Below are 21,183 nucleotides of genomic sequence, written 5' to 3'. Positions count from 1 at the left end.
TCGATATTTTCTTAGTTGCACATTTGTCATGCACTTTGGAAATGCATTTTTTATGCAAAAAATCCAAGATTGATTTTATTACCCTGAATTTTGTTCACAAACTTTCCTGAATCTAATGCAAAAGTTTCACACCGATTCATCTTGTTGCGGAAAATTGGTAGATTTAGCGCTTCGTTTCCCCGCCTATAGTGTAGTTTATGTATGAGTCCTTATTAAATTTTTTCTAATACTGATTTGGTAGTTGTTCTTACTATATTTACGAAGAATTTGTTTTGTACTGGTTAGTATATGATCCATATTTTTAATAACAGGTACTTCTTATTACATATTTCTCTTAAAAACATCACTTAAAGGTCAAGGTACACATAATGGTATTTACAACATTCATAATTAATTTTGTTTCGTGGCTGAATGTTAAAATATAGACTTACTTTTATTATCACCAGGACATATTTTACAGCACCTCTCCGGCAATAAAACAGGATCTTCGCATGTCGGCTCAGGACATTCGTTTTTGATGTTCCTACATTGAACCCTCGCCACTATCCTTCGCTTTCTTTGGAACTGAAAAATAAAAAATTCATCATGTAATTTCAGTTTTTTGTCGTTGTTTTTGTAAGGTTTTTAGTGCAGGTCGTGAATGATTCAACTGCAGTTTAATAGAAAGTAAATTGGGATAGACAGTGTTGCCACCACGTATGAAGTTTTCTGTAAAATACAGGTATCTAAAATGGGGAATATACCCATCATAGTTTTACAAGTAATTTAAGGATAAAAAATCAAATCTATTTTTTTGGTTTGTCGATTAATTTTTTAAATATCTAATTTATACATAACTAACATTTCAATATACTAGTTTTGAAGAGCAATTGAAACTGTCCACTGATCATCTAAAGCTAGGGGAGACTTGTGCATAGGTAACACAAGTACTCAGTATACCCGCACGTAAAACATGATTACATTATTTTCCTCCACACTAAACATAGCATTGAATAGCTGACTTACCATGACCAAGGTCTATAATATTCAATGCATTTCTGAATACCTGCAACTCAAGTGAAACATTAGGTATAACTTGTTGTATTTAAAAGTTGCACAATTCAGACAGACTGATTCTGGTAGTGGAAAGTTTCCTTCTCGTTTGATATTGAATCGATTTATTCATGCTTTTTTCTGATAATTTAAAGTTCCTTTTGCATTATGAATGTCGTTTTGGTATATGACTAGTTTTATTTATAATCAAATGTATAATTGTCAACTTCCTCTATGTAGATATACTGATATCTTCTGGCACAACCATTTCAGTTTTAGAATAGGCGTACATTGATCCCAGTAGATATATGAAGCGCAGCGAAAGGGTGCAACATCCTTAAAGGGAGGAAAAAACCCATTAACTCATTAACCCAATAATGCAGATACAAATCTAAACGAAATAGAAAGAGAGCCATAGACACTCCACACCAAAAGAACTTATTAGTGGAAACATCAATATGCTTATAGAAATAAGAGAATGAAAAAGTAATGATAGTCATTATAGAAATTATAAAAAAGAAATCGTCAATAACGCATGTAGATTAAAAAACGGAATGACCCAGGACCAGATGGCATACCAAAAGATGTCTTAAAATACGAAGGGAATAAAATAATTGAAAGCATAGATCTTTTTTACGAAACTTTGTGATGCATAGCTGTATAAAACACCAGACTCGCTAAAACGTAAATTTTTATTTAAATAAAAATATATTCAAATAAATAACAAAAATAAAATGTACTCTACAATAAAAATTAAAAAGACGAATCCTCGTAAATAAAATCAGCAAGTTATAGTCCTAGGTTAATGCCGGTGAAAGGAAAATAAATACTAGTGGCGTGGGTTAAAGCAAAGCACGATTTTTGCTCAATACCCAAAAACCGTGGGAACGGCCGATTGATACTTAACCTAAGCCAGAGGTGGGATGAAATCGGTCGATCCATACTCCAACCGAGGAACGAAAGCGATCTATTAACACTCGCTCGCTCTTATGGGAAAGGTCGGTGGGTTCTGACTAGTACTTAGAGACCTGGGATAGAAGCTCTTACCAGATCAATCGAACTTGGTTCGCTGTCGTGGTTCAGGCATTTTATATTTTTGGATCAAATCCCACTTCTCTTTGGAAAAAAAAATGTAGCTTACATTTTTTTATGGCGTGAAGATTTTAAAGGTATGATCTTTATTGGCTGGACGATAACCCATTTCGTAAACAGGTCTTGGATAACTATCAATAAAATGTTCCCCTTCGTAGATCTTGGGAATGGTCCCATTATATTAATTGAGACAGTATGACAAGACTTTTCTACGCATTTTTTTCTGCTGGTTTCATTTACAATGCTTTATACTGAAAGCCTTTCCGACAGTTCCTAACATAGTGCTATTTGTTTTGAATATCTTAGGCCAGTAGTATTTTTGCGCTATTCGGCAAATGGTTTTCGCAATTCCTAAATGGCCTGCTGCTATGCGGTTTTTATTCGGTTCTTATTTGGTTTTTGTTCGAATTCGGTTTCTATTCAGTTCTTATTCGGCTTTTATTCAGACTCTGTTCCTATTTGGTCTTATTCGGTTTTTTTATTTGGATTCAATTCCTCTTCGGTTCTTATCCGGTTTCTATTCGGATTCGGTTCCTATTCGCTTCTTATTCGGTTTCGGTTCGGATTGGGTTCCTGTCAGTTCTCTGCGATCTTTGATAAAACAAGGCACGCCAACACTACGCCTGTTGTAATTCATCTTTGGACAGACGATATATCCACGGCTTACCTATGGTGGCACCACTTACTGAGTCTGTACCTGTCGTTGCTGGATGAAGCACCATTTACTTTTGCTCGGGCGCAAATTTGTGACAGGTAGCTCTATTAGACACCAGTCTCAGTAAAATGCAAGTTGAATGTAACAAATAACGAAAAAAAATTACTTTTATATAATGTGTACAATAAGAATAAAAAGACGAATCCGAATCCGAAAAGACGAGCTGCGGTCGAGGAAATATAAATATGAGCGGCGTTCGGATGGGTAAGGCAAATGACGATTTTTGCTCAATACCCAAAAACTGTGTGAACGGCCGATCAATACTCAGCCTAGGCGAGAGGTGGGATGGACCTAGGGGCGAGGAATGGAAGAGATTGATCAATATTCAATTGCTGGTATGAGAAAGGACGGTGGTTTCTGATCAGTACTCAGAGACTTGGGGTAGAAGCTCTTACTAGATCAATACTGCGGATCGAACTTGGTTCGGGAAATTTACGTATAAAACGAGATTTACAATACAACGCATCAAAAAGGAAATAGTAGGAATGAGACCAAATATTGTAAATTCTTCTGGCTCACCGCGATTCTTAAACTGCTAATAAAGTATATTTAAAAATTTAATAAACAGTAAACAAATAATTAGTAACGATCAACAGGATTTCGACAGAATAGGTCAACAGTAGACTATATTCATAACCAGACAAATTTCTGAGAAGACATTGAAATATAACAACCTGCCTATGTTCTTTATATTTATATTTGACTACAGCTTTTGATTGCGTTAGGCTATAAGATTTATTAAAACTTCTAAAATTAAAACCTTCTTAACTAACTGATATTATAATCAAGAATGAACAAATATCGAAAGTAGATAACAACTCAAGTAGTAATCGATAAAATCATAGAAGAAACTAGAAATACAACACAAGAATATAAACTATGCAGAAAACAAATCAAAATCCTTTGATATGCAGACAATTCTGATTTCAGATAACAAAGATAAGTTACAGCCAATGGTAGAATTACTAAAATGGACTGCAGATATAGACAATACGAAAATATCAACATCTCTAGTGGCAGCAAGAAAAACCAATAGATAGTAATTAATGTAGAAACAGGTGTCAATATTCAAGTACCTTTCACTAGAAATATTTAGCTACTAAAATCTTATAAGAAAATGTACAAAAAACAAGCAGATAATGCGGCTTTTGTATCAAGATGAGTGATGGATGTCATATGGAAAAATTAAGGATACGAGATTAGTTGAGAAAGTACGCATAATAAACCATATGTAAGATCAACTAAAACATACGTGACGCAAACGATAGCCGACATGTCAGAAACAAAAATAATATCTAAAACATAGGAAATGAGAACCTTGAAAGCAATAGCTGGAGAAACGCCAAAGGACAGAATACCAAATAACAAAATTAGATATCTCTATAACATCCAGGATATTGTAGGATAAGGAACTTAGATTAACGAAACCGGTTTCTTTAATTTAAGATAAGGAAGACAAAAAAGACGAGAGTAGAACCAGCATACTATACGAATAAACGTGAGAAGCTAACCAGAATATCACGGTATTTAAAACCAACAGACACCAAACTAACAGACAGATCTTTAGAAGAAGGCGAGGTAGTTGCAACGAACGTCAAAAATACAGGTGCAATCTTAAAATAGGACAACGACCAATAGGAGAAAGATAGAGATTTTATTAATTTGCCCACTGTTTATTTGAACTTTTAGGAAGATTGTTTTATTAAAATAGTACCACTTAATTGGGGTGTTGTTACCTACTCACATAATTTGAGTACTGTCATTTTAAACACAATATTCCTCAACTTCTTCTTTTGTAATAAGTACAGCCATAGATAATATGTGTAATTTTTAGGTTTTTTGCTGGTAATTTATTATCGTCCAACAAAACTATTATATAATTTGTTCATGTTTCTTTCAGATTTCCAAGTTTATCTAAATAATCTTTACAAAATCCACCAGAAATTCCTAACTAAAAGAAATGTAATTTGCACATCAAATCCTCCGAATCTGAGACAAAAATAGAATTCCAAGCACAAAAACGACCATCACGAACTATCTTCAGACCAACAGATGAAATATTCAGTAGGTAATTTCGGTTTGTGTTTTGTTATGACCGGGATTGCCCCCCAAACTCGCTTTCTGGCATGTCTCTTCAGCTTCTGTAGTTGATGGTTTGAATTATTTAGCTGTTGCTTTAGCGAGATGAGAATAAGGAATGAGGAATGAAAGTGTGAATTGAAGTGGTAATGGAGATTCACTTTGACGCAACGTTGTCGGTATTTAAGCTATATATTGAGATCAAAGACAATATTAATTTAAGATGAATATTTTTACAGACTGAAAAATTACCGCTCGCAAATGAAACCTAGAGGAACAGAATACGGACTTGTACATATTAATTAACATTAGTACATTAGTATTTAAAAGTCATACAATTATCAACTTTGAAAAATATTTATTATTTTTATAATTATTAATCTTTATTCTAATATTAGATACGGACTATATATAAACAATTATGAAAATACTATATTTCCGCAGAGATAGTTACTGTCAGTATTTTGAAGGTGCATTTCTGAGATGACTGACACACACACATCAGTTTTATTCTTGCTAATACGTTTCAGGTACGTACTAAAACGGGTCAATAAGCCTTTCCCCTATCTGTTTCAGGTTTTCTATCTCTCTCTGTTCCCATTTCCACTCGTCTTCAATTATCGGTATGTTCGTCTTCAGCTGTTAGATCTATCGGTGGTACCCCAACAAACAACATTGCCTCCTAATCCGTTGACATAGTACCTGTTGCGTAACAACATTTGATATTTTTATTCACTTTTGTATCATAAATTCCCAACAGAAAGGAAAGTTGAAAAATAACTTTCTCAGGTAGTGTTACCAATGAAAGGAGAGTTGAATTTAATGTAAATGTAAACAGATCCTTTATATACGTCGAGGGTCAGGGGGCGATTTCTTAATTTTAAGAAACCGTTATGAGCGGAGTGGGATTCAAGGGGGCGAGTTGACATCAGTTCGAATCAAGCATTGGATGAGCTCGAGGCTCTTGTTCGCACTAGCCGCACCTCAGAAGGCTTAATACAGTCGGTATATTAATAATGTTACTCAGTTCGTGATAATATTGCATCACCGACAAGTTATCTAGTTTTTTTGCACATAAATTCAAGACGACTAAATTTCGTAAATCAGCTGTTCTAAGCAAGTTATCGGCCTCCAAAATGCGTTCTGGTAATTGTTTAAATAGACGTTAAAACGTTCTTTGCAAAACTTTCATTTGTCCTAGTTTTCTGGGTGGTCCTACAAAAAAGTATAGAAAAGTGAACCTATTTCCCTAAGGACAAAACTTGTTCCCCAAAGGAAAAAACCAGCGACTTAGGACTGGTGCGCGAAACAAAGGCATCAGGACAAGGTGTAAGGACAAACACACCTGCATCTTCGCACAGTAACTATATATGAACTTCTCTAATTTTGAAGCGTTCTTTTAAATCTTAATTTTTTACGACAGAACTTAACAGTCTCGTTTCATTTTTAATTCCTCTTCTGTTCTAGCATCCGCCACAACCCATGTAAGCCATTTGTAGTATTTGTAGATTCAGTCGCCCCATCATAGATCATGATCCGCCAGATTGGCGAAAATTCATACCTCTACGGAACACCTACATTCATATCCAAGGATCACCTTCAAATAAACTTTCTTCCGTTTTATTTTTTTTCTTAAGATCCTGTTTAAACCCTAACAGTCTCTATGCTAATTCGCTACCACTATTTCATTATACTATCGTCAGCATGCAATTAACACTAAATGATGACCTCTCGAAGTTTCCTTGTTATCTAAACTTAAATAGCGAGAGTATATAAAGACAGTACTGATGCTTTAGACTAATCACATGAAATTGATCAATCGCTCCAACACCAACACAGCAACTCTCGAGGTATTCTATCAATGTCTGATTTAATACATATGTTAAAAGATTTCCAGGTGTTTAATATTTAATTTAACATTTTGTGGTGCTTCTACTAGCATTATTAACTACACATGATTAAATGTTGTTAAAAAACCTATGAAATCTTGTGTAATTCTCGACATTTATGCTGCAAATCTGAGCAAAACACGAATACTGCTGGAGCAATATAAAAATAGGATTTTAAAGTGTTTTAAAAGATAGATTATACGAAGGTTAAGACGAAGCCAAAAGAACTAAGTAGATACTTGCAGCAGAGAAATAAAAACTATGCAGCAATAATTCGAGGGACTTAAAATCAAACGTTTATTAAACTATTTCAGAAATATAATATTTCGTCATTTTGAACAAGTTAACATTTTTAGTTTATTTTTGTAACTACACTATAATTACTCTATAATTCTATATTATAAAATTCTTTATAAATTCATATTCAATCACACATATTTATATTATATAAAATATTTTTAAAAATAAATAAAACATATAATTTAAATAGAAAATTGGCTACTATTGCCGAAGACAGAGAAGTAAAATATGGCGAATAAATTATGTAAATGTTAGTGGTGCATATTTAAATCATGTTTAGTTATTCAACCACGACAAATCGTGCGTTTAGCCACAACCGATTTTTTTTTCGACTGGCGCGAGCAGCACAACATATACAAACTTGCGAAATAGGTTAGGTGATGTCCGCCCATGCTAAAAAATCAACGTCGGTAGATCACAGAGAGCTTATGAAACGATTGTCGGTCAATGACATTGATGACCTCCACCTCTTCGAGGATGCTGCCTGCTGATGTTGATACGCCCCCAACTCTAAGGAGTTTCATTAATGGAATAAGAGAAATCACTTTGCTACAATACCAAAGTGACATTCAATTCTCTGTTGCCGATTCCGTGAGTTTACCCGTGAGTTCAATTAATTTTTAAAATTAATGTGCTCCTTTAAATGTACTTATAGTTAGTATGGGCTAATTACAAAGTTATAGCCATCATGTTATAGCTAGAAAGTTATAGACAGAAGTGAGTGGGGTAATAGAGTAATATTGGTATATTACACATTTTCCATTTTCAAGCAGCTAGAATATACTTAGTTCATTGTGATAATTCTTAATTTGATATGTGATTTTTTTTAACGTATATTCAGCAATCTATTAGTTATTAACATTCTAATAATAAGCGTCTTAGGGGTTCGGAATAAAAATTGACTTTAAGACAGGTCAGTTCAATGACTGGACCTCTGGTATGGAATAAATATGACACTCCCATAATATGCTATATACATACATTTTACAAACACTACATATTATATCTAAAATATATACAAAATTAGGGTGAGTTAGAACCCTTATTTATAAACCAGGTCGACCTTTTAGTATTTGAGTTTATTGACTGTTATCAAGCAAGTTTATTGCCAGTACATTTGATGATTTTCTAGAGGTTTTAGATATCAAGCACTGCACTGAACGATCACTTCACTGATCGTAGGTATATCTAGATCACAATAAATCTCTTTGTTTGACACGAACCATGGGGAATCTGTTATAGGTCGTAACATTTTGGATTGAAATTTTGTTATTATGAATAAATTTGATTTAGTTGCCGTACCCCATTGCTTGATCCCATAAGTCCAAACCGGTTTGAGTATTATATTGTATAGCAACAGTTTGTTACAAATAGATAATTTCGATGTTCTGCCCAGTATCCAATAATGATTACCAAATTTGAAGTTCAACTGTTGGCGCTGTTCCATATATGGGTTCTCCATGTCAAAGTTTTGTCCAGGTGCATTCCAAGGTATTTAACGCATTCAGCTTGTGGAATTGCTTTGTTATTTATTCCTATACTAGGCGATATTTTGAGACATTTTGTAAAAATATGTTGTGATTTAGATTCATTGATCTTTATACGTCATAATTTTCAAAGTCCCTAATATGCATTTGAAGAGATTCAGTAGCTGTTGCAGGCTTATTATCTGTGACTAGCATATTAGTGTCGTCTGCGTAAATATCAAATATAATATAGGACCCAGAACACTACGTTGAGGGACTCATATAGAGTTTCGTATAGGGTAGATTTTTGATGATTCATACTTAACACGGTAGTATCTTCCTTCTAATTATAATTTTAGTAAAGTAAACATTGACTCTTAAACGTTCATTTTTTATTTTGAAGAGCAACCCTTCATGCCAGACTTTATTAAAAGCCTGACTGATGTCAATAAAGAGTGCAGAGCAGTATTTTTTTCCTTCCTTGAAGTTTTATTCACTATCTCAACGACTCTATGTACTTGTTCTATTATTAAATGCTTCTCTCTGAAACCAAACTGATGATCCTGGAAAAGAACTATTTTCAAATATTTTAGCAATTATCGGTAAGATACTAATCGGACGATAAGAGGTATGTTCGTAAGGCGGTTTACAAGGTTTTGGATCATTATTATATCAGCAATTTTTCTTTGAGTTGGTACAATTTTGAGCCTTAGTGATGTGCTGAAAAGTTGTGTTACCATAACTATTCCTTTATCGGGTAACTCTTAAGATAGTTCCTGTTATAAGATCATAGCCTGGAGTATTTTTTGTGTTTTAATCTATATTTATTACTTCTTTTTTTAATACTGGTATAATTTGCTCGCCTGGCTGTTGGATTGTTGCTAAACTTTCGTAAATAGTTTCATCTTCTTCAGCACTGACAGAGGGAAGAAGTTGAAAAACTGCTTCAAGAGATTTTTCAAATGTCTCTGCATTTTCTTGATCTGTTTACATCCATAAGCTATCTGGGCTTCTTAATGCTGGGATTTGTTTACTGGGTTGTTTTAATTTTATGGTGGTCTTCCAAAGTGAATAACCGGTATAGTGCATTTTTTAGCTATCTTGCGGCTCTATTTTAGTTTATTTTATCTTGCTGCTGCCTTGTGGTTTGCCATATAGTCCTTAGTCGCCTCTTCTCTTTTTTTATTCTGTATAGCTTTACATTCTGGAGTGGTATTCCAGGCAGCTTCTTGGAGAAGTGTAATAAATTGGTATACTGTCATTTCAAGTTAATCTTGTGTTTTTAGGGAAATATTAAGGTTTTTTGATGTATTTCTTCCCTAAACAGATTTTAGTCTGTCTTGTGTGTTCAGATTTTAGTTCTTTTGAATTTAGCATTGCTATTACTGGAGAATGGTCTGAAGCAATTTCTCCAAAGCCTTTGCTTACAAAGAAATCAAGACAGACAGGAAGTTTACTGGGGTCAGTGGGCCGGTAAGTCGGTGTGTAACTAGATAAGTGTTTGAGCTGTAGCTCCTGCATCACTCGAAAAAGGATTCTACCTCTACCTGGTGGTGATAGTCGAGAGCCCCAACTTACATGTTTTACATTATAGTCAGCACCAGCTAGAAATATATTACCTAGTGAATTAAAATAATTAGTAAATAATTCATTATTTCGTGGATAGTTTGGTGGGAGATATGCTGCAGATATTGATAATACTTGCCGCCTGTGGGTTTGACTTGTTTTACGTATATATGGAATAAACGAACAATCTGGCAACGTGGCCATTCAATTCAAAACCTGGGCCGACGTATATAATGGACCAATTGGATCAGAAGTCAGTTCTCGACGTATAATTTATATTTTTCTTTGGATTTTATTCATTCAAGAGATTGGGATGCATGCGTAGGAGACGATCATCTGTTAGTGTGTTAACATTGTTTATGGATCGATTATAATTTAGCGGTGACTAAGAAACCGGTAGTACCGGTAATTTTACTAAAAAGAATTAAATAACTATTAATATTATAAAAGTTTAAGTAATATATTGAGAGATTTTGTATTAACCTAACATGGAAATTTTGTATTTATAAATAATAGAAACAAGACGAGTACATCAAATTATTTATTTTATAAAAATAGTACAATTATTAGGTACTTTTTTCTAATAGTGTAGATTTTGTATATGTATATGAGACAAAAATAATAAAATACTAGTGCACAAAAATGATGCCAGAAGGGAAGGGAAAAAATAATTTGATGGTTTGTTAACTTTAAGTCATAAAATATACGATTTTTTCATCATTAGTTCACATCTTTGTCATGATTGACCATTCCAATTTTTTCTGACAATTTTCTTATATATTTTTTATTTCAAACACCATTTAAACAAAATAAATAAATACAACTAACTTTATTAAAAAAAACTAAAAAATTTAAAAATACTTTCTCAACAGTAAATATTATATAATCAAAAATAAAATAGTAAAAAATCTAGTAATAAGATAACAAAGAAAAATTCTGAAGGTGGTACAGTGAAAATAAAAAATATACTTGTGTGAATTCTTGGAATTTTGGCAATTCATGGTAGCATGACATACTAATAATGTACAGCTCAAACAGGAATATTTAGTCCTTCGATCTCAGCTCATTAGTATGGTTTCACACGGGACAGGCTCTTCCCGTTCGTGTCCCGCACTTTTCCATTCGTCTCGTCCCGCAGCTATTTTCACTGTCCCGTCCCGCGCATCTCCCGTGTCCCGCGGGACGTGACGCGGTCCCACAACGCTAACTTAAATTATATTTTCTAAATAAGTAAATACATTTTTATAATAATGGTATAAAGACAATTTTAATATTTATATCTTTGTCTGAGCATATTTTGTTTTTACAAATTGTCTTAACAATTAAACATGTATTGGGTAAAGGATTATTCGCGCAACAATTCAATTAGATGTTTTCAATGTTCTATAGTGGTATATTTCTGAAAATTTAGACCAGCAGGGGGAGGTAAAAGATGCTCCACCTTCTAATTTAATATTTTTTATTAATTATTACTTTTGGTTAGCCTGAAAATCGCTGTAAGCTTATTAAATTATATCATTGATAACATGTTTATTATTTTTATTTCTCTTTATTTTCTATTAATTTACAATGTGTCTACCATACATCGATATTTAATCTAGGATGCACTGACAAACCAATCAATTTTTGACAGTAAACGTCTAATTGCTAATTAGAATTTATGAAATAAAAGAAATGACACCTTTATTAACACACAATCGTTTTCCTTTATTATATGTACAAACTGCGGTTTGTAAGGATGGTATAAACCGTAGTTTTTAATAAGAATAAAATTTTCTTAATAACAATTGTCGATATTGTTAAAATAAAGGTGCCTATTTACTTTACTCTTCATAAAATATATATTTTTTGACAAACTTATATTTGCGTATACGATTGAAAAAAAATTAATACCTGATGATTGTATTTTAGGTTTTAGACATCGCAATAAATCAAAAAGAATTGTCGAAAACATTTTAAAATTTTTGGTTATTCTAAATATATTAATTATGTTACATTATTAGAACAGAAAACCTTTGAATTTATATAAATATTTTTACGTTGCAAACATAATACAGATACTTTTATAACTTGAATTACCAAATTACTCGGTTAATAATAAAAGTGCAGTTTTTTCTGGACATGCGGGACAAAGCGCCAGTCCCGTCCCGAGTACCGTTCCGCAGCAAATTGCATCCCTACTCATTGGACATACACGAAATCTTCCCATCAGTTTGGGAATTTACACAGGTGACACTTTAGTGATATATAGGTCAAAGTGTTTAATTTTTTGGGTAATACTTCTTAGTATTCTAATATTATTTTTTCTTTCTGGTAGGTGGTTCCGGATCAGTGTAATCTACTTAATTTTGAAAAACATTCTTCTGGCTTGTTTTAAATCTAGACTCTTTCCTTTGCTTATTACCAAAGCATTTATGATCACTGTATTCAAAATAGAAAAGATTAAGAAGTCATTTCCGTGAATTTCTAGAGACGGTATCTGTTGACGATAAGTTGGTCCGTTTGTTGAAAAGGCAGCAAATGGAAAATATTTAAAAACATAAAGTTTCTTTGAAAACGGAATTATAATCCAAATAGGAGTATGAAGAATTTACGTAGCGCAACATAGCAATCTATAATAGAATTCTAACAGAGCAATAAAAAATATCATATTGGACAGTTAATATTGGCTAATCAAAAATATAAATGAAACTTGATGTAGGAAAACGGGGCAACATTGTTAAAGCTCGAAACTTTAATAGTAGAAGAGATGTGAGGAAATCTCTATTAACTTTGTGACCCTATCTGATCATGAAGATATGAAAAACGGCATTTGTGCAGTAGAAAAATGCATTTTAAAAGTGCATACGTATGTCTTGTTTGATTCATTTTTCTTACAGTTTTATTATCTCTGATGGATAGTAGTTATATTTGGTACTGCAGTGATAATTTTCGTCATCGAGGCCATCTTGTGGACGTCTAGGGTTCTGAATGAGTATGTCTAAATGACGTATTTCTCCAGCGAGGTATTTTAATGACGAATAATATTTCCTTTCAATCTGACTGATGTGTTTCGTGAATTGATGTTTAGCATTTTTGTTGATACCCGATTTAGGCATTTGCTACTTTTTCATGGTGTTTTATTAGGTTTTGTGATTGACATTAAAAGATGGAAAATGCTTAGCACTAGTGGTTGGTGGTTATGTTTTTGTTTTTTTTTGTTTGCTTTATTTTATGTTGAGCGCGTTAAGAGCAGTTTTCGAGAAATAAGCCCAAGTTTTTAGGATATTTTGATCCTAGTTTTGCTGTACACTATGCCGAGATATTTGATATGATGTCTAAATTAAGGTTGATCTCTCCAAATCCTGAAATATCAAGGTATATGAGGATTTGTTTGAGTATTAATGGTTTAATGATGAATAAATTTAAATGGGGATATAAATTCTTAAGTTGACCGTTTAGAATTCGGTCTGCATTTTTTCCGAAGTTAGCTTAAAAGCATAAAATTCATGGTTTACGTGTGTAAAATAGGGAAGGGAAATACCTACCGGTTTTAACCGAAAACCGGTTTTTTTACTTCGCAATAACCGGTTTTATCGGTTGTTTTTTTGTCCCGGTTATAACCGGTTTTTTATTTTTAAAGTAAAAACCAGTTATTAGGTTTTTACGGTGATTAGGATTAGATTAGGTATTATTTTTGATCCCAATCATAATTATTATTCTCAAGTAACTATTCCAAACAAAACCATAATTCAAATTTTATTTTATTTTATAAATACAAAAGCAATCTCAAAGTGCAAACTTGTAACCTATTGGATTAAAAAAACCAAAAACCGGTTTTTGAAAAAACCGGTTTTTTTTTGGCCGGTTATAACCGCCAGGTTAAACCGTAAGCAAAAAAAACCGGTATAACCGAAAACCGGTGTTTTGTCAAAAACCGCCATCCCTAGTGTAAAATCTTAGTAAAGTCACCATTAATAATTTTGCTAACAAGGGCCTATATAAATTGAAGCTTACATTCTGTGTTTTTCGCTCTTTAAATATAATATTTTATCTACTTGCCTTATAAAATCTTTTACATAAAGTTTAAATCAACTTACTAAGAATTTAGTTTTTCCAGTCATCCATCTATCCTACGTAACTTGTCTAATTAGATCAGGTAACTTGTTTTGCTTAAGTTGCTTTTTATATTTTTCCTAAGAATAATTAAATGGAATACAAAGCTAAAACTTTACGTAAGTTTTAATTAATCCCTCGTTCACTAACTATTTCCATCGTAAAGAAAAGTTTTCATTTTCCACTTTTAATATTTTTATTAAGTTCTTCTCGTGCTTTTTAATGATTTATGTAATATTTTTCATAATAATATAGATATTAAAGAAAATATTTAAAAATTGTAGAATATACAACAACAAATTATTAAATTAAAAATATAGATTGAAATATGATTAAAAATTCATTTATTTATAAAAAAAATCTCTTCCTTTATTCATACGCAAAAAAACTATTACTGTCGTATAGTATATTTAAATGTTGCCGGCCACTTATTATAGGCCATACTGGCTTTCATGCAAAGTAAGATGTATTTGAATTCCGTTTTGAGCATTCGATTCGTGATAATCTCTACAAATTTTGTGACCGTATGTGATCATGAAAAAATGAAAAATAAGTTTTAAGCAAAACGCAAAGGCGTATTGATCTGGATGGACCTTTGCGAAGATACAAGCAGACCCACTGATCTCTCTAGTTTAAAACAAGCCCACATCCAAAACGGTTACCGCGAAAATCACATCAATAGAACCATCCACAGAGATCAATCTTCCACTCAATCCAAATACTCAGACCCTCATCATACGAAAGCTTTTCTTACATCAAAGGTGTAAGTGACAAAATCGGCAAAACTCTTAAATAAATTAAGAGAAATAAAGACAATATTTATCTCCCAAACAAAAATAATCATTTCTTGTCCGATGAACCAAAGACAAGATTCCAAATGAACAACACGGAGTTTATGAAATTGTCAGACAGCACCTGATCCTATATAGGCCAAACAAATCATATAATTCAAAATAGAATTTATGAACATTGTATTTCTGTTCGCAATTCCGATTCAATTTCAGCTCTAGGTCCACACCATCTTCATACAGGTCACAAAATTGATTTTGAAAACTCCAGAACCATAGCCCCTTCCTCTTCTATAAAATCGTACGGTCAGGAAATATTAGCGCTGACCCCCAACACCCACGCCAATTCCCGCGCCAATCCCCATGCTAATCCCCACACCAACCTTCACCCAAGCTACGTCACCATCGACGGTATAAGTGATAATATATAGCACACTAAGCGAAAAATATCCAGAACCCGATGAGAATTACTACATGAAATATCATATCGCTCAACTCAATGGAACAAGTAATAACCAAAATGCTGAAAGAGAAAAAGACAATTGAGCTCTATAGGAAACAAAAAATAAACGTAAAGAACAATCAAAATTAGGTGAATACTGACTAATCTACAGTGAAGTAGCAAAAGAAAGCAGGGCCAAAGAAGGTGTAGCCTTACTACTAGTACACCAAAGGTACCAAAATCACACCAGAGAGGTCAATTCATGTCAGAAAGGATTGTAGCAGCAATATAAGAATGGAGAAGGAAGAACCGGATATCATCGGAGTATACCGTATAGCAAATAACAAGCTTCAAACAACAAGGGATACGTTTTATGACTAATTACAACAAGTAGTAGATCAAAATAGAGGAAAGATGAAAATATTGGGGGATTTTAACGCTCAAATAGGCAATCAAGTAATGCCCGGAATTAAACAAAGACATAACGAGAATGTTAAAAACGAAAATGGAGAACTGATGATAAACTTCTGCATGACTAAAGAAATTAGAATAAACAACACATTTTTTGACCACAAAGACCAACATAAATATATATTCAATGTAGGTTATTCCACGAATATACGACTGTTTGGATTATTGCAACAACGAATATTTTACTGTGCAAGTAGAAGTATGAAAGTAAATTGGTCTAATCATTATTCCAATAAAATGGATCTACTGTTAGTATGACATCTAAACTAAAATTATTTCAGATAATAGGTGTTCAGATAGACGCAAAATTTATTGAAAAATTTAATCCGAAAATAACAAAAATTTTTACGCAAACGCTCCTACAAATAAATACAATGACGTCTATAAAGCCAAATGTGTTCATTAGATATTTGAGTTGGTTTTCAGTGAAATGTAAACACCAAAGGCGCGTGCCGGGTTTCTTTGATATTACACTATTTTATTACTTTATTAGGTACTACAACTGTAATAAAAAGAAATATACTATTTTTAATATAAATGAAAAGAAATTGGCAAAAAGATGGTTCAGAAACCAAAAAAAAATCTATTTCACTTTGTTAGATTTAAATATTTGTTAGCTTTGAGTGGATGTACTCTTAAAAGTTCCGAAAGTAACGGGTATAACATACCGGCTATTGATAGTTAAAGTACCGAGTTGTTACAGATATTAAGATATTAAGTAACGAAAATTTATATACAGTTTCATATATCACCATAGAGGTGTCCGGTGAAGAGAGGTGTCCGTTAAGAGAGAGTTTAGTGTAGTGTATTTGTTTATTGAAGCCAAAAATGCCGAGACGTGTTTTAGATGTAGACAGGGTAGCGACGACAGTGATTATGGCTGTGAATCTGATGGTTAAATTATGAATAGTTTTAGGAGAATAAAAGAATAAGTAAGTTTTTTTTGTTTTTTTTAACACTAATTAAATATTCGACTAAATAAATTACACTATTTAATTACTTAAGTATTGTTACACTTCGTTTAAATCACTTAATTCAAAAACCAACTTGTTTACAATACTAAACTCAACGATAGTAATTATATACTTCAAAATCTGAATTATAACTGTTCTATAAACTATCAATTCTATATTTATATCATGACTTCATATTTAAATCTAAGGTTTATATCTGTCATAACAGTATTTTAAAAATGGGGAGAATTTACTATTGTACAATTTAGCACATTGGACCATTTAAATCGATACCTTAAACCCAATTTAAAACAGTCGTATATTCGTGGAATGGAGTATAACACCCATGGACAAAGATCTATAGATTATGTTATAACCTACAGAGATATACATCCATCAAAAATAATCGACGTAAGATGCCTCAATTCAGCAAATGTAGGTAACGACCATAGTCTACTATTATGTAAAATAAGAATCATCATGAAAACTTCACACCCAAAAGAGCTGCGCTAACACGACAAAAATCGGAGTCGAAAGACTAAATACTAAATCCAGGGAATACTTATACAGAAAAAAACGTACGTTTACTAAATTGTGAAAAGTGCAATCAATGTTTTTTATTATAATAATATAGCGGTAGATATTAATAGCAACTCATACTGGTCGTTTACTCTAATTTAAAGCAATATTTTTGAATAAAACGGAGAAGCCTTTCAATTGTATAACAAAATAAAAAATTTTATATCAAAATTATATTAGCTTTAAATGAAATATATGAACAACATACTTTTACATCGAACCAAGTATAACTCTGGTATTCTTTTTTCTACACGTTTCTCGTTGCAAGGAAGGTCGTTTTGTGTGAAAATATGCAATTGAATAATTCATCAGATTTTAAAATTCTACACTAGACTCGCCACTCAACCGCAAACTGGTATGTGCACACTTGGTGTCTGCCTCTCTTCTGTCTAGAGAATTATCCTGCCTTTTAGAATAATTGTTCTATGTGGCAAGAATTGTAACATACGGTTAAAAATAACTATGTAGTAATAGTTAATAATTTAATCCAAGATTATTAACGAGAGAGGTGCATAAAAATTAGTGTGATATTTAATCTAGAGATTATTGCCGTGTATTTAATATATCATTTTATTAAGAGTAGATATAATCTGAATATGAGAAAATATTATTCTTAATGTTTACTATATTACACACAGCTACCTAGGTAGCTTGAGATATTTGCTTGTGCAAGCCAATAATTTAATTAAACCTATTTTGAGAGACTTACACACCCCTTAGAATGAAATTTTGTGTGTTACAATTCATTGGAGCGAGGTTTATCGATTTGTGTAAGTGTAAACAGAAACCACTCCACCGCGCTCCAATGCTTCAGACCATGCCTTTGGTCCACCCAATACGAAGATTCGACGCTCGAGGATGTGGGCCCTTCGTGCCCGCGTTTTTCAGGTATGGTTAATTTTTTTGGTGGCTTGTGCCGTTTTGTTAGTAATTTTGTTATTTTTTTTGCCGATGCCATTTTTAAGTTTTTTGTATATATATTTTTTGAAGGATGTCCTGAAAAATAAATCAACAAATCAGTACATTGCCAGTGCCTTGAACGCTGGATTGTCTTCTAGTGATAGAGCTACAGTTATCTAGACTTAGTTATATATGGGCCAGTTTAGGCGACAAAGGCAATACCAAATTACCAAGATATATTTTGTCAAGTACCGCCCTCTACTCTACATTCATTCGGAGTTATGTTATATTATAACATTCAGATATCAAAGATTATTTCGAAAAATCAATAAGAATTTTTAAAAAATTTCTACAACGAGCTATGATAACTTTAAAGAAGTAGAACAGAAAAAGCAACTCAAAAAATATCGCGTCGAAAACTACGCGAAGGCAAAAGTTTATAAGGCATATAAGGCATTATTATCGTGGTATACCTTCTAAAATTCTCCAAATAATACGGTTTATTTGACAGGTTGGAACGAAAACATAACTGAAATAATTGAGTAGTGGCAAAACAGAAACTGACATAGAATGACCAGGCTTAACGAATGGCATAAGATAACCAAAGAATGGCATACAAATTAGTAGGCGGTTCATAAGATGGGTGCGAAAACTTTCGCTATCTTAGGAGCTTAAATATAAAGATAATGAAAAATGATTATAATTACAAAGTCGAACACTTCCAAAAATTTACGAGGAATTATCATCAAAGGAAGAGGAAGTTGAAGGCGATTCACGCCCGGAAGAAGATTTTCTGAAAGAAAGCGACCACAACACAGACACTAAGCAGTCTGACTATGATGAAGATGCTAATAATGAAGATGCTGATTCTTATGAAGAAGTATCTATGATCCAGCGCCTTGAAAATTATTAGGACAAGTCTGGAATGCTGTGGTGCAACAATACACCCAGAACCAGGGCTCTATAAAAATCCTGCCCATATTATACGATTTTATGAACGTCCTACATGTATCAATATATTTATATACGAATATAAAAATTCAGAATGTTTAAGACAACTTTACACGAGAAAGGAATGGCAAAGTAAGTTAAAATGAAAGCATTCTTAGGACTATTATATTTAGCCGGTGTTCCACAAGCTTCTCACCTAAATCTTTTAGATTTATGGACCACTGATGGCACTGTTATAGAATATGTTTGGTGCTTAATATCGTTGTTCAGGTTCTAGTTCATTATTTGTTGCATACGATGCGATAATATTGAAAACTGCGAAATTCAGAAACGTTCTGACAAATTAGCAGCCATTAGAACTCTCTTTGAATGATTTCTAAACAGATGCCAAAAACATTTTACAATAAGAGTGAAAGCTACGATCGACGAAGTTTTGGAAGCTTTTCGAGGGCGACTTGATTTTCCTCAATCTAAGTGTAAACCTGCGTGATATGGAATTAAAATTTTCTTGCTTGCAGATTCTCCAACTTACTACGCTCTGAATATATATGAAAACTTGTACAGGGAAGCAACCTGAAGGCCATTTTTGCTAGATAATAGTGCCGCAAGTATTGTGAAAATGCTGGTGAAACCAACTATGCAACTATGCAACTTACTTCAAAATTTACTGCAAAAAATTTGACAGCTGTTGGAACCATCAGGAAAAACAAGAGAGAACTACCGCCAGAATTCGTCAGCTCCAAAAATATAGAAGTGAACAGCACTATTTTTGGATTAACAAATAACATAACCCTAATTTCATACGTACCATGGAAAACTGTTATATTGATGTCGACGATGCACCATAATAGACAAGTTCAAGACGGTGCCACCAAAAAAACGGAAATAATATACTGCAATAAAACAAAGGATGGTGTTAACACAGTCGATGAAATGAAAGTTATTTCGTTTCACGTAAAACCGCGAGATGGCCCTAAAAATTTATTTCTCGTTATTAAATATTGCGGGAATAAATAGTCAAATTATATTTGAATTCAATACAAAAGCAAATCAAAAACGACGGCGACGCGACGGGTCTTTTGAGAACACTTGCCAAATAATTAAGAGCAATATTCGTAGTGTGCTAAAAATTAGTGAACCATCAACCCCTAGAACATGCAGTATCGTAGGAAGGTGTGAATACTGCGGCTCAAAGAAAAACAGAAAAACGAGTACAACTTGTGACGATTGCTCATATGTGGGGAACATAGAGTTGACATATGCCTTAGTTCCGTAGGAAATGAACATTTAGTTTATATATAATTATAATAATATCATTGTGCCTAATATTACTAAGCAACGATTTTTGGTTTTTGGACTATAACCATTGCTCTTTACTATTAAGTTTGGATTGCGATTAAGACCACTTGCATTCCCATAAGCATGACTATTTCGACTTGAACCACGATTTCATATCACATGGTATGTATTTACACACTATTTTAACAGAACGTGTTTGTCATTTCAGTCTGTGTAATAATAATAATATCATATGTTATTTTTGCCGAGGAGATCATTTCGGATTGTTCTGGCGCCAATCACATCTTCCGTGTTTCAGGTAACTAGTATCTATGCGCACTAACCTAGAGAAACCGATGACTTTACATGTCCTCCGAAACACGGTGACGGCTCGTATAATTTTTAGAAATTGAAAATTTCGTTGTTGGTGCCGAGAATTTAATTCGTGCGTTTCGGCTTGAAATGTCAGTACCTTAACCGCTTAGCTACGGCCACACAGTCACTACAGTTTTTTCTTATTCTTCACTGCCACCTATGCCAATATATGATGTAATCTATGCAAATTTTATTTTATCAGATTTTATCTT

General features: G+C 33.0%; 1 protein-coding gene across 1 annotated transcript in view; it reads right to left on the bottom strand.

Moving 5' to 3' along the window:
* The window catches only part of sog (chordin short gastrulation), a 292,748-nt gene that overhangs the window by 74,999 nt on the left and 196,566 nt on the right, over positions 1-21,183 (bottom strand). Inside the window, exon 3 of the mRNA XM_072523100.1 lies at positions 432-564. Coding sequence (XP_072379201.1) covers positions 432-564 — 133 coding nt within the window. The remainder of the gene's footprint in view (positions 1-431; positions 565-21,183) is intronic.

The sequence above is a fragment of the Diabrotica undecimpunctata genome, chromosome 2 (genome assembly GCF_040954645.1).
Source record: "Diabrotica undecimpunctata isolate CICGRU chromosome 2, icDiaUnde3, whole genome shotgun sequence".
Lineage (NCBI taxonomy): Eukaryota > Metazoa > Arthropoda > Insecta > Coleoptera > Chrysomelidae > Diabrotica > Diabrotica undecimpunctata.
The sequence above is the reverse complement of the archived record's forward strand: the minus strand, read 5'-3'. Positions and strand labels throughout refer to the sequence as shown.